Here is a 14,018-nt window from a genome sequence, read left to right on the forward strand (position 1 = left end):
CAGTATGTTTATGACATTTTGGTCAATAGTCGATGTAAATTAATTTTTTTCTTCGACAGATACGCCATGGTGGGGCATAAATTCCTAGCCATCTTACAGAGGGGCAGGTTAGAAGCTCTACCTTCAGATCGGTGGAGTATTTAAAGAATTTTTAAGCACCAAATGGTCAGGGGTCACTCCGTAACAACGTCCAACCCCAATGGAACCACTTCTGATGGAACAAAGATGCGAGAAAGCAAAGCTCAAATGATGTAAGACAAAAAATTCATCATTCAAAGTCCCTCAGGCAGCTCCATCGTGACGGCAAAACAAGTTAAAGCGGTTAACAAGCTTATTTTTAAATGACCAACGATAAATAAAGTCGGGTGTGCTTTTCCCACCGTCCGAAACAGGAAAATGAAGATGAAGCGTTGGTTCTCCCAGAAACACAAAAATGGTCGATTGCAAAGGGCAAAATACCGAACGACGTGGACCTCTATGTCAAGGAGCACCGTATTTAGCGCCGAAAACGATTTACATTTGATGGTCCTGATAGGAAAAAGTATTGTTTTCGTGATTTTGGGAAAGACAACTTAACCTTACCCACAAACAAAGGCGGGGAGATTGTGTCATGATCTGGGGGTTCATCGGTCAAGGGATGTGGTCCGAAATCGTGTTTGTTCCGACTCCGTTGACCTCATACGGTTATCAAAACAATTCAGGAGAGCATTTACTTTCTCGGAAACCAAAATTCGGAAGTGAAAGCGGCTTTCTTAACAAGATAATACCCTATATTATGCACCTCGGTGGTCAATGAAATGGTTACAAGACAATAATATCGACATTCTGCCTTAGCCATTGGGATTATTGGATCTAAATCCGATTGAAAATATTCGGGGATAGTTATTGCATCTAGTTTATGTTAACCGGCGACAGTATTCAACAGTTTCCGAACGAAAACAAGGAATCATTGCTGCATGCGTTTCAATGCCAATCATTGTTGTCAATAAGCACGGAACAAATGAAAAGTCGATTTTCTTCTTTTGTCAATAAAGCAGGTAGTTATACTAAGTATTGATGTGCAAAAGAATTGGCAAAGCACAAAATAACAGGTTCAAAAGAAAATAATTCGTTAGTGATACCGTCAGGTTTCCCGTCGTTATCACCTAGAAATAAATAAGATTGAACAATTTTTGTGTGTGCAGGAAACATTTTATTCATATTTAACTAAAATCCTATTGCCTAGTAGTTAAGTCTAAAGGTCCGTCCAAATCGAAGAGATTGTGACACTCGATTTTCATTTCATTCAACACTTTCAAAAACTCGCCAAACTGACTTCTGTTCATTGAAATGAACTCAAAAAGCGAATTTCCGCCAATGGTGATGGTAATTTCTTCACCGATTGTCGTACATTGCAAGTAAGACTTTCCTCCGAACCCCTTATTAAACACGATACAACCATTTAGCAAATGATCTGGAAAAAGGTGGTCCATAAGATCTGCATTTACAAATATTAACTAATTATTCTAAGCCTTTACAAAGTTTTTAATATTTGAGCGGAGCAGTTTGTGTAGGAAGTTGGGTTTCATAAATTTTCGGTATTTCGTTCAAAAAATTAAGTAATTCATGTAAATAGTGCCCTCGGAATCTCACATGATTACTATAGTATTCTGTACATCTGTAACCGCAAAGCTTAATGTCTAAAACGATCTCATTGCCTAAGGTGTACCACTCAATCGAGTGATCATCAATTCTAGCGCTCAACCTTGGCTTGAAAAATGGCTTTGGCATAATTTTGCTCATACCACAAACTGCGGTAAGGTCTGTTCCATGAGCCCCTTCGTTGTCGGATGATGCCGACGATGAAGATGTTCCAGACGATGAAAATTCAACACCTACATATGAATATACGATCCTTAGCCAAGCAATGATTCGGAAAAATTCTTCCTATGAAAAACATGAGTACCTGATGCTAACGGAGCTTGTGAAGATTTTTCGATTTTCCTTCTTTTACAGATGAACTTTTTGAGTTTCTGAGCAGTCGACGGTTTACTCGAAGAACCGGCTTTCCCATCCAGATCGGGCTTACCGATCTGGAGATTCCCGAGATTCCCGAGATTCGGGCTTAAGATGTGAATATAACGACTTGCAAGAAATGACAGAGCAACAGTGCCCGTTACGATTTCATAAAGCAAATCCCCATTGTAGCCATTTCAAGGCGGCTGTAATTTCGTTTTATTTCGAAAAACTGCAACATCAGGATGAGCAAATGCTTATAGAGGAATCAAGGTTTTCTGAAGACGTTACACAAATCCAACGACCAGACCAGGAAGAAACTCATTGAAGCGGCAACTCCCGACCAAATTAGAGCTCTCACAGAGATTGTTATGAATATTGTATGTGGAAATTTTCCGGTAGCAGAACAGAAATTAAAAAAGTTATCATTGCACAAAGACTCAATAAGAAAATTGTCAAAACGAACTTTATCACACAAGAAGAAAAAGCACTTATTATTGCAAAAGGGTGGTTTTCTACCTTTTCTGATTTCACCAGTTTTATCAGCATTAGGTGCAATTGCAGGTAGAGCCATTGGCTCACAATTGGGGTTATAAAATGGCACAAAGAATGCGACTGGTTGAAGACAACGAATACAAGCGTTTGCTAAAGAGACATACCCCTCTATCTCAAGTCAAAGAGCATTTCTTTCGTGATGCAAGTGGTCGAGCCGATCAAGTACTTGATAATTCTGAAATCCCTGATGACATAAAAATTCAACTTTATGGTTCCATCATGAAAAGTGTAAAGCAACAATTGAATCAAATACTAGTTGATCCTATAAAGGTCAAACTTAGCCTAGACAAACCAGATGCAGCGATTAATGCCGATAGTAGTGCAGACTTTAGCTCCCTAGATCATTTTTCATCTGCTATATCGTCACCAAACTCAACCTTAAACCAGAGTTTCGCGTCGTCGAAAGGTTCAGCGACGGCGTGGGATCCAGATACACTTAATGAAGTTCCTCAAAGTTCTCCTTTAAATTTGGACGATATTATCTTACTCAGAAATGAGCCCGCAAACGTCAAAGCTACGAAGCTTATTCCTCTCATGACCATGCTGAAATCAAGGCCCGATCTTATCAAATGGGACACAAATGGAAGGGTAACTTTTTTTGGAACAGAATTTGCCCCGGAAACCAACATAATTGATTTGGTAAATTACGTAACACGAGAATTGAAGTGGAGTCATAATCCTGCAGGTATTAATCGTATGTTAACAGTTTGTAAGATGGTAAACGTTCCAACGACAATGTTGTCCAAGGATGTTAAGCAAGACTTAATGGGTCCACTGGAAGGAATCAGAATTCGTTCTAATCAAACCGATAGCGCTTCTAGGATGGGAGGCTTTAAAAAATGGAAACCTATATCAAGTAAAGACAACTTAAATTCTAACTCAGACTCAGCTCGTTCATCGAGGGATACACATGGACCTACGCCGATGCGTAATGTAGATTCGGGTGCTAAAAGAAAACGACGCCGAAATCAAAATGCAAGCACAAGTTTCGGAACACCTAACTTATAAACCTTTCAACATGTTTAATAAGGACATGAGCACTTTCCAAAAACGGCTTCAATCGTACGAAGGATGGCCGACCAATAAGGCGCAAACACCCCATACGCTGGCCGAATGTGGATTTTATTATTCCGGCGAATCAGATAAAGTTATTAGTTATTTCTGTGGGGTCGGCGCGCACAATTGGTTGCCAGAAGATAATCCTTGGATTGAACACGCTCTTTTTTCGAATAAGTGTACATATTTATTGGTTAACAAAGCCAAAGCCAATCAGAAGGTAATTTTATCAAAAAAAATTTCAAGTCAAATTTGTATTAGTAATATTAGAATTACAAGCTTTGTTTTATTTCTATAGAAAAATTTTTCTGTTGATACCGCCTCTGAAGAACCTCATTCTGAAAATGGTAAAAATTTTGTTAGTTTCGCTACAGAAAAAATCAGACGATGCAAAATATTATAATGATTACCTTTCAGCTGCAGCTGCTGGAACTCCAAATCTGGCTACCGTAATGGTTGATCCTATCTGCAAAATTTGTGATGCATCTGAAGCGAGATTCGTGGTTCTGCCTTGTGCCCATTTAAGTATGTGTTTAGACTGCGTGTGTACACAAGATTATTGTCCACTTTGTCGCAAAAGGATCAAATTTCTTTTGAAAATATTTATTGCATAGACTCGACTTACATGTTTGTACAAATATAAAACTAATATATTTAAAATGAAATATAACCATTTTCGTTTACTTCATGCAATTTACAACTCTTAATTTTAATATTTCACATATACACTTAACATAAATTCTAACCGATGTAAACGGTTTACGCAACGATGCGACAATCATGATGGGCTATGGTATTAATCCCATCAGCTAAAATGTATCTCTTTGAATCAAAGCAATGGAGTGCAACTTTCGAAAAGTTTCCAGAATAGAGTTTGTGATGCCGTGAACGAATCAGATTCATTCTGCATACCAATTTCTTTTGTTTGAATAGCACTGATTTAAATCGTTTATGATTAATGTACTTATCAACTATTTGTTTCTTGACACCTTTCATTGCTTTCTTTCTTATACCTTTTCCAAGAAAGGAATACATCTTCGGCGCAACACCTACGAAACTCTCTAGAACATTTCCTTTTGCTTCATCTGTCATCTTCCCTATAACTTTCTTGTTGACGTTCGAATAAAGAAAGTGTGATTGGTCATAATTACTAAAATCAAACTCGTCAGCGTGCTCAGCCAAGTCCTCGTACAAATCTTCAGTGGTCATTGAATATGCTAATGAATCAGTATCTGTAAACAAGAATTTCGCTCTTTCCCCGAACCACTCGCCAATTTTATCATAGTGCCACTCATACATAAAGAGTTTACTTAAGTCGAGTACCGTGAAGGCAATATACAACGGCTTATTTAATTTCACCACTGCGCGGTCAAGAAAAGTTATGACGAGGTCAGGACTTAAAATTTGATAATTTTTGAAATTCGAATGTCTAGTCAACTTCTTCATCTGCTCTAGGTTACTCACAATTCTAACATCTTCTCGATTTCGTACTTGTTCTGCGGATTTCCCGAAAATGCTATTTACAATAAATTTGAACAGATTTTGTTCAAAAATGGTTCGTGCTTGTTGACGCAAAGAACCGTTAAATAAGACATAATTTTTCAACCATGCAGATTGACTGAACTTAATTGCACTGTGTACTTTTTCTAAAGTCATTCCTTTCTTTAAATAATATTTTAAATTCCTATAATGAACAGCGTACCTTTTACGAGGGCCCAAATGCGGTACGAGCTTAGGTTGCTTCTCGGAATAAGTCATATTATAATGCGAAATAAGGTCTGTCTGATATGAAGAAAGTAGCTTACTGTTTACACAAATTTTCTCGGGGGCAAGCGGGTACTCTGAATGTTTGGGGTGCAATGCCGACCCGTACCCTAGGTCCACAACTAAAATTCGCCCGATATTATCTTCATCGCCCCATTTTAAAATTTCTTCCGTTGTCAAATTCTGAACGAACTCTGCGTCTTCCCATTCAAAATCTCCTGTGGGCAAATGCTGAAGAAGAGCTTCCCCGTACAAATTGTTCTTGTCAATGTAAAAAAGATAATTGTCTCCATCTTTTATTTTTCCGCTTTTTCGTATATACTTATTCCTCGCCGAAGCATATCGCGTCGAAATCATTGAAACACCACCGCGGAGTCCTAATTCTATAGTATTATACATGGCAGAATCGATAAACAAATCTAAAACCTGTTTCGTATTTAATAATGCAGCATCCCATGAATACCCTGCTAGCGAATAATAGTGAACAGGATCTAGTTTATAATGTGTCAAGGGAACCTCACGAAATTTCTCGAAAACACAAGCCAACAACAAAGTATCGGTCATTAAATAGAGATCATGATAATCCCCTAAATCCGAGCAATATGATTTGAAAATATGTTTACCGTACTTGTAATCAACATCTGAAACGCCCGAACTTGCCAATGAATTGTAAAAGTCGGATTTTTTGGGAAACTTTTTTTTGATCAAACTTTTTCCACTTATCCATATATTCATACATATAAATTCCTTTTCTGGACATCTCTTCCGAAAATCCGAAAATCTGTATTAATGGTTTGAAGTCTTGCTCAAAATTATTTCCCAACAACAAGTCATTCGTCAGAGTATCCAGCGAGGCTGTGAGGAAGAGAAACGAATCCAGAAAAACGTAATTCTCACAGAGCAACGCCATATACTTTTCAGAATTAGACGGAATCACTTTCACTTCTTTCGCAGACAGTTTTCTGACGTAACTAAGCAGTAAGTGCGAATCATAGCTCCTAAAATTGTGCATTAAAACCGGTATTCTATCTTTTTGACGGTATTTGGCATTACATTGACGATGCACTGCCCCCCTAAAGCGTCCAGTTTCATGTGAATGGTCCTTTACTTTATCCTCCTGGAGAACATTTTCACAAATGTGACAAATATTACTCTCTTCATACAATGTTTGCTCTTCTAATGTAAGATTTCTCATGGGCACCTTGTTTAAATTCAAACTATTTAGTTGATCGCAAATTTCATCAAGCTCTTTTACGAATATTTCCATGCAATCCTTTCCACGATATAACGATTTATAAATCACTTCATCGTTTGAGACAACTACAAAACAATAACCGCTCGGAACATGTTTAGCGTACTGCCGTATTTTTCCTCTTCTTCGCTTTACTTTCATACAGAGAGCCTCAAAATCCGAATAAATGACAAACCTAGATTTTAACTTATTTTCAAACTTTTTAAATCGACAAACAGGCTCCTCGCGTAAATCATAGGGATCTGGCATGCAAACGCGTTGCTTCTTGAAACAAAAACAAAGTTCTTCGTGTTTATTTAAGCGAGCTTGACTTGGAAATAGAGAAAGGCAATTATAACACAGTAATCGCTTATGATGATTTTTAGAACCGTAAAGTTTTTCAATTCCATTTATGTACATAAAATGTCCTGGATTATTTGCACAGGTTTGAACGTAAAGTAGGTTAACAATTTTCCGTTTTTTATCTCGGATGTGCATACTTTGGTATTTAATATTTAGCTTCCCTCGATCATCGAACCCGAATACATTTACAGCGAACATCTTCTCAGCGTTTCGACTTTCAAATGTTTTGATATTCTGCTGTGTTGTAGGAAACTCAATGCATTTCCAATCATAATTATTTACAAATTTTTCGTACTGTCTGATCCTTGCTCTATGAAGTGACTTTATATCGTTAATATGCATGCCAATCAGAAAAGCCCATTGAAAGCATTTGTTTCCCTGCATTTGCGGATTGATAATTGCTTTCTTTTCAGCCAACTCTTCAGGGACCGATACAAAGCAACCACCTCGCAAAATCTCGAACTCGGCAACCCGAATATCGCTTCCTAGAATTTCGCATAAGTTCCATCCCGAACCATATTTCTCGAATATTTCAATTTGGTGTTGAAAATTCGTATCAATCTCGTTTAAAACGTCAGTCAGATAAAATTTGTTCAATACAACTTTCATATTCGAATTTATAAATTGTGTGCAATATTCCTCTTCTTCTTTGTCGCAAAACGGGGTGTCTCTAATAAATTTACATTTCAGGGTTATTTGAATTTTTACGGATTTGTAGTCATTTAAGCATTGTTTAATAATGCCATAAATACAACGCTTGTTTTCTGAAAAATATTCCATTAATGTACGATACGGAGCATTTTTCTTCTTATTTCTATGTCGATATGTTCTGACATATCCCTTAAATGCAGCTATCTCTTTAAAAGGGTATGCGTCGTTTTGTCGCTTTCTCGATCCCGTCTGTCGACTGCTTGCTGCCGTCGTAGAAGATTTTATGTGCGTCAAAACATGATTATTTACAGCAAAAATATCGCTGTCCTCATACATGCAATGCGGACATCTATGTGAATTTATATGAATATCGTACGCTTTGTGTTGAGTGAATTCTAAATTACATAACTTGCATACATATAATCTAAAAGGCCTTCTGTGATTCGCAACGTGTTTTTCGAACCGCCTTGCTGAGGCGAATTGAAGTCCACATGGGATGCATCTCGTACAAGATGTCCATGAATTCATCTATAAAAATTATGACACGAAATGAGGATAAGAAAGATTAAATATTGAATAAATCATAAATTCGCAAGGACGCACATTGATATGAGAGAAGTGAAAACGCATATATTCCTCCGCTTATAAAAGAATCCGCTCGTTCTCCAGTCTGCTACAGTATTTAATTATTAAATTGTCATTATACATAAATGTGGTGGTCGTACTCACATAGATTGTTTCATTCCTTCGAGCATCACCAGCCGCGAGTAGTAGCAGCAGCAGCAGCAGCGACAATACGACAAAATTCCGAGATTTGCGTCTAAATAATAAGAAAGTTTATTATAATTATTATATCATCATCATCTCAATTAAATTAAGTAATTATGTCATCAGCTGACATAATTTACGTATGTGTATCATACTTTTGTGAGTTGATAGCTTAAATTATTTGTGACAATTTGGCGTGTTGATATCGGGTGTATAATCAAATACCAAATGGAATTTAAAAATAATTCGGTTCTCATATTTATACTACTGAAGTGACATCATGACGACTAAAATGTCAAAGATCAAGTACACAGAAAGAAGTATTAAAAATAAATAAAAAATAATTTAATAACAATCTACTAAATACCTCTTGTTACAAAGAAAATAACTCAAACAAAGAAGATAATACGCATAGTCACAACAAAGTAATTAATTAGATCACTCCATTAACAAGCAAGTATTCACTTGTTATCGTATTATTTTATATTCTTGTTTACTGTCGTCATCATGTTCAATTTTGAGATTAAATCACGATATAAAAGACGACGATCTCCATTTAGTCGTATTAGTCAAAGAAATAATTTCGAGGAGTTAACTTTGAATTGTGAACAAGAAGAAAATTTTTCATCATGCCAAAAAGTAAGTTTTTTTTCTTTCAGAAATTTTATTCAGAAATATTCTTAAGCCAATTGCTTCAAAAGCAAAGAAAACAGAAAAAATTATTTGAATCTACAATTTAATTTCTATTTCAGAAAACGATAATCGCAGAAGCCGCAGCGCCACTCGCAGCACGAGCCGCAGTTCCAGCGATAGTAGTTCTTCACGGTCAAGTCATCGCAGTTCGTCGGGCAGCAGCGATGAGGGTAAAAGGCCTAGGAGCAAGAAAGCAATTTGGTCGGACGACTCGGAATCGGACCGATCCCCGAGATGAGACGCCAAGAACAAGACGACCCACAAGGGCAGAAAGGAAGCCGAGAAGAAACATAAGGATAGCGACCGTAAGATTTATCGTTTTATTTTACTCATTTATTTTATTTTTTAATTTGTAAATTTACATTACGCTTACGCTCTTATTTACAGGTAGACGAGAAGAAGTTAAGGATGCGGAAAAGAAGCCCATGAAAAAGTCTAACGAAGGACCTAGGCAGGGATCGGGATCTGGAACTAAGCGAAAAGCTGGTAATATTTTTTTATTTATTAATTTTAAATATTAACACATTCGAGACGTAGATTAATATTTTATATAATTCGATTATTTTCAAATACTCAATGCAAAACATTAACTAAATTAATTGCTCACTTTCAGGCGACGACGATAATAAGCCTGCGAAGAGGATCGTGAAGGACCAAGTCAAGTCGGCCGTGAAGGACGCTAAGCGGAAGACATCCAAGAAGGATCCCCAGCCTCACTTCAGCGGCGGAGGAGCAGGTGAACAGCCAGGTACAATTAAGAAAAACTTCTCGTCCTACGAAGAGAAGAAAGATTCGCAAAATTCAATTTGGTGGGAGGGGTTTTTAGGAGGCGAATACTACCTCCGACTCCAAACATGGCATAACAACTCAAAAACATATTTATCTTTACGCAAAAATCAAAATGTGGGCGCAAATATTCTGGTCGACCACTATTGGTCATTAGTAAAAGCGTTAGAAGAAATGCGCAACGACGTTGGTAGCATGCTCCCGGCAAAACCGGACGCTTAGAGCTTTATTTGATGTTAAGCTCACTAAAAGTTTTAAAATTCAAATTTTGGTTACAAATACTAGATTATTAGTTATTGCTCCATAAATCCTCTCAATACTTACCTTCAAATTAGCACCGGATCAATTCTGAAAATAAATAAATTCCAATACTTCATTAATTAACTAAAATTGTTGTCTATTAATTTCTCACACAGTTGACGGACTTATCTTTGTTCGTCGTCATAGACGGGCAATGTTTCCGAGGAAGGCTACGCCTGGATCAGCAGCATATGACCTATTTTCTCAAAACTCTGGCGAAATCAGTGGTGGCGGTGTTGGTGTGGTGGAGACGGGGATCCAAGTTATACTGCCCCTCAACCACTTTGGTTTGATTAAGGGGAGGTCAGGATTGGCCGCAGCAACAATGATATCCACAGCAGGTTTGTTGCTCATTATTACATTACTGTTACAAATTGAATAATTACAAATTTATAAAATTTATTTAAGGTGGCATAATCGACCATGATTATACTGGGACGATGAAGATTATCTTGCACAACAACTCGAGCGAAAACTTCGCTTACAAAGCGGCGTCACGCCTCGGGCAGCTTGCAGTAATCCCAATGTACCACGGACCAGTGCGATACGTTGAAGGAACTAAGAAAGACGAAGAACACGGCGTTCAAAGAAGTGAGTTCTTATCCCGCGAGCCGCGCGGTGATAAGGGATTCGGTTCGACTGGACAATAACGCGTTTTTGGCATTGTTCATCACTTCACATATATCACTTCCAACTTGCTAACAATTTTTCATTTAAACTGTTTTGAATTAGTTAATTAATTAATAAATTAACTTTTTAACCGTCTGGTCGGTATTTCCAGTCTGTTCACTGGGTTGTCACAAGCACGATCATATTCATCTGAACATTTTGGCATTGTATAACAACTAGAGTTAAAAACAATCCCATGTTTAGACGACCTCGTTCACTCAAGTGTCGCTAAAACTCCCATTCTCATATGAACATTTTGACATTGCATACATGCTTACACTTTAAACAATCCCATGTTTAGTCAATCTCAAACATTGTAGAAGCTCTGATTCTCATATGAGCATTTTGGCATTGCGTGCCCAATTGCATGCATGCACTTTTGATAATTTCATATTTGTTATAACTTGGCCAAACAATGGTCAAGTTATAACAACATGGCTCAATTGAAAAAGTGGCTCAATTGAAAAAGTGGCTCAATTGAAAAAGTGGCTCAATTGAAAAAGTGGCTCAATTGAAAAAGTGGCTCAATTGAAAGTGGCTCAATTGAAAAAGTGGCTCAATTGAAAAAGTGGCTGAATTGAAAAAGTGGCTCAATTGAAAAAGTGGCTCAATTAAAAAAGTGGCTCAATTGAAAAAGTAGCTCAATCGAAAAAGTGGCTCAATTGAAAAAGTGGCTCAATTAAAAAAGTGGCTCAATTGAAAAAGTAGCTCAATTGAAAAAGTGGCTCAATTGAAACAGTGGCTCAATTGAAAAAGTGGCTCAATTGAAAAAGTGGCTCAATTGAAAAAGTGGCTCAATTGAAAGTGGCTCAATTGAAAAAGTGGCTCAATTGAAAAAGTGGCTCAATTGAAAAAGTGGCTCAATTGAAAAAGTGGCTCAATTGAAAAAGTAGCTCAATTGAAAAAGTGGCTCAATTGAAAAAGTAGCTCAATTGAAAAAGTGGCTCAATTGAAAAAGTAGCTCAATTGAAAAAGTGGCTCAATTGAAAAAGTAGCTCAATTGAAAAAGTGGCTCAATTAAAAAAGTAGCTCAATTTTTCTATTTTTCAAACTTTTTCAATTGAGCCACTTTTTCAATTGAGCCACTTTTTCAATTGAGCCACTTTTTCAATTGAGCCACTTTTTCAATTGAGCCACTTTTTCAATTGAGTCACTTTTTCAATTTAGCCACTTTTTCAATTGAGCCACTTTTTCAATTGAGCCACTTTTTCAATTGAGCCACTTTTTCAATTGAGCCACTTTTTCAATTGAGCCACTTTTTCAATTGAGCCACTTTTTCAATTAAGCCACTTGTTCAATTGAGCCACTTGTTCAATTGAGCCACTTTTTCAGTTGAGCCACTTGTTCAATTGAGCCACTTGTTCAATTGAGCCACTTGTTCAATTGAGCCACTTGTTCAATTGAGCCACTTTTTCAATTGAGCCACTTTTTCAATTGAGCCAGTTTTTAAATTGAACTCAATCGAGAAAGTGGCTCAATTGAAAAAACAGTTTAGGCCGGGTTTGGATAAGTTGTGCCAGTTTTTTCCCGCAAGCGTTTGAAAATTTCTCTAGAAGGATGGCCCATGCTTTGTAATGTGCATTTTTACTTAAATTCTGTGTGGAGTGTTAGAGTTATCGGTTTTGTATTGTTTTACAATAATGTTGTGCATTTCTTGTGTAAGTGTTGAGTGTCAGTTTAAAATTCATAGTTATTACTTCCTCCCTGTAATATTTCTCCATATTGTCACCTTCGTTAAATTCTCCATTCGTCATACAATGTAACCGTACATTCGTTGTACATATGTACGTATATATGAGAAGAGCAGAGAATAAATATTTTTTGTGATATTAGGTCCTCTCAAAGCTCTAAAAAAGATCAGATTTTTCTGCTCATCGCTCATTCTGATCTTTTCTGCTCGGCTGTGCGCATGCGATTTCGCTCAAAATCAGATTTTCTTGCTCAACAAAAAAATCGAGTTTTAGGTTGATTTTTGCTCTCATAATCCTGCTCATTCTGCTCCTCCATCACCACACCAACACATCAGATGTTTGTTTACTTAAATTTTTCGTTTAAAAATTGAGTAAAATTTTCTAAAACATGTTTTCCTTATCATTATTGGTCCCAAGACCAAGGTTAAGGGTACCAGTGTCGAAAAAGTTGCAAATCCCGTCGTTTGTCGTAACAAACGTGGCGTTGTAGAGGTAATAGACGGCAGAAAAACTTTTCGCTGGAAACCACAAATAAAAATTGACACAGCACATCATCTATGTCGTCGACAATTACACTTTTAAGGTAAATGATAGTTTTTTGTCCACATATAATTTCGAATGACCATATCCTTAATCGCAAAAAAATTTTTGAGCAGGTGGCCAAACGCACTGAATTCCTTCGTCGTCTCCAAGATGCTTTGGCCCTTAACTGCGAAGAAAGTCCTAAATATGAGATTTATAGTTGTTTATTGCTGCTGCATAAAATGAATTATTTGAGATAAATGCTCTGTTCGTTTTAATTCTCCTGCAATATTATCTTGAAAATATCATGGGCTTGTTGTTCAAATCCATATTACGACCACATAAAAATAAATAAATAATAAATGATAAAAATTCAAATGTCTCTTAACGTTCAGTTATTTTCGACATTTTGTGAATTATGAAACTGAATTTAGAACCATGAAAATGATAAACAAATGATTGAACTTCCAACAAATAAAAATCACGATTCTCAAGAATTATGATCGATAAAAAAAGTGGTACGTTCAAGGTTTGAGCAGAAAAATCGGATTTTTTATTTTTCTGCTCATTGCTCATTTCGCTCATTTTTTGAGCCTTGAGAGCTCCTATTATTTTCCCAAGTTACAAGTTACTATGCATGCTAAAATTCGCCAAAATTGAGAATTTTACCAGTGGCCCAAGAATTATAATTAAAATCAAGGGGGCGTGGCCCAGGGGACCATCGAAACCAGGTACCCTTTAGTATGGGTGATAAAAACCACTTCTGGATAGCACACACAGCTTTGGAAGTTCAAGATATTAAGGGATTTTATGCCAAATAATAGAAAATCTAACACACATTAACTATCCAAAACAAAGAGTTTGTATTATGTCGGTCAATTCGGAGAAAAATTTAGAACTCTGACTCAGGCTATATGGAGTCTGCACTGTAGGTTTTATGAGTATGAGCTCAATGCTAAAATAATTTATTGTGA

General features: G+C 36.8%; 2 protein-coding genes and 1 long non-coding RNA gene across 5 annotated transcripts; 2 read left to right on the forward strand and 1 right to left on the reverse strand.

Moving 5' to 3' along the window:
* Nucleotides 1–9,146: 9,146 nt before the first annotated feature.
* On the reverse strand, nucleotides 9,147–10,788 carry LOC110858508. 3 transcript variants are annotated; one of them, XR_004836794.1, is made up of 5 exons: nucleotides 10,596–10,736; nucleotides 10,187–10,526; nucleotides 9,684–9,849; nucleotides 9,450–9,547; nucleotides 9,147–9,255 (listed from the first exon to the last, which is right to left on the reverse strand). It is a non-coding gene; the product is annotated as an uncharacterized LOC110858508 (long non-coding RNA). The 3 variants fall into 3 exon arrangements; XR_004836795.1 differs by having other exon boundaries at nucleotides 9,156–9,255; nucleotides 9,439–9,547; XR_004836793.1 differs by lacking the exon at nucleotides 9,147–9,255 and having other exon boundaries at nucleotides 9,439–9,547; nucleotides 10,648–10,788.
* Nucleotides 9,241–10,238, forward strand: LOC118438439. Its single transcript, XM_035858734.1, has 3 exons — nucleotides 9,241–9,381; nucleotides 9,464–9,562; nucleotides 9,690–10,238. Exons 2-3 carry the CDS (start codon nucleotides 9,502–9,504, stop codon nucleotides 10,082–10,084), a joined length of 456 nt encoding a protein of 151 aa, XP_035714627.1. The 5' UTR covers nucleotides 9,241–9,381; nucleotides 9,464–9,501; the 3' UTR covers nucleotides 10,085–10,238.
* LOC118438440 (deoxyuridine 5'-triphosphate nucleotidohydrolase-like) lies at nucleotides 10,292–10,927 on the forward strand. The gene is made up of 2 exons (XM_035858735.1): nucleotides 10,292–10,503; nucleotides 10,571–10,927. Exons 1-2 carry the CDS (start codon nucleotides 10,317–10,319, stop codon nucleotides 10,810–10,812), a joined length of 429 nt encoding a protein of 142 aa, XP_035714628.1. The 5' UTR covers nucleotides 10,292–10,316; the 3' UTR covers nucleotides 10,813–10,927.
* The last annotated feature ends 3,091 nt before the right edge of the window (nucleotides 10,928–14,018 follow it).

The sequence above is a fragment of the Folsomia candida genome, unplaced genomic scaffold, assembly GCF_002217175.1.
Source record: "Folsomia candida strain VU population unplaced genomic scaffold, ASM221717v1 Fcan01_Sc021, whole genome shotgun sequence".
Taxonomy (NCBI): domain Eukaryota; kingdom Metazoa; phylum Arthropoda; class Collembola; order Entomobryomorpha; family Isotomidae; genus Folsomia; species Folsomia candida.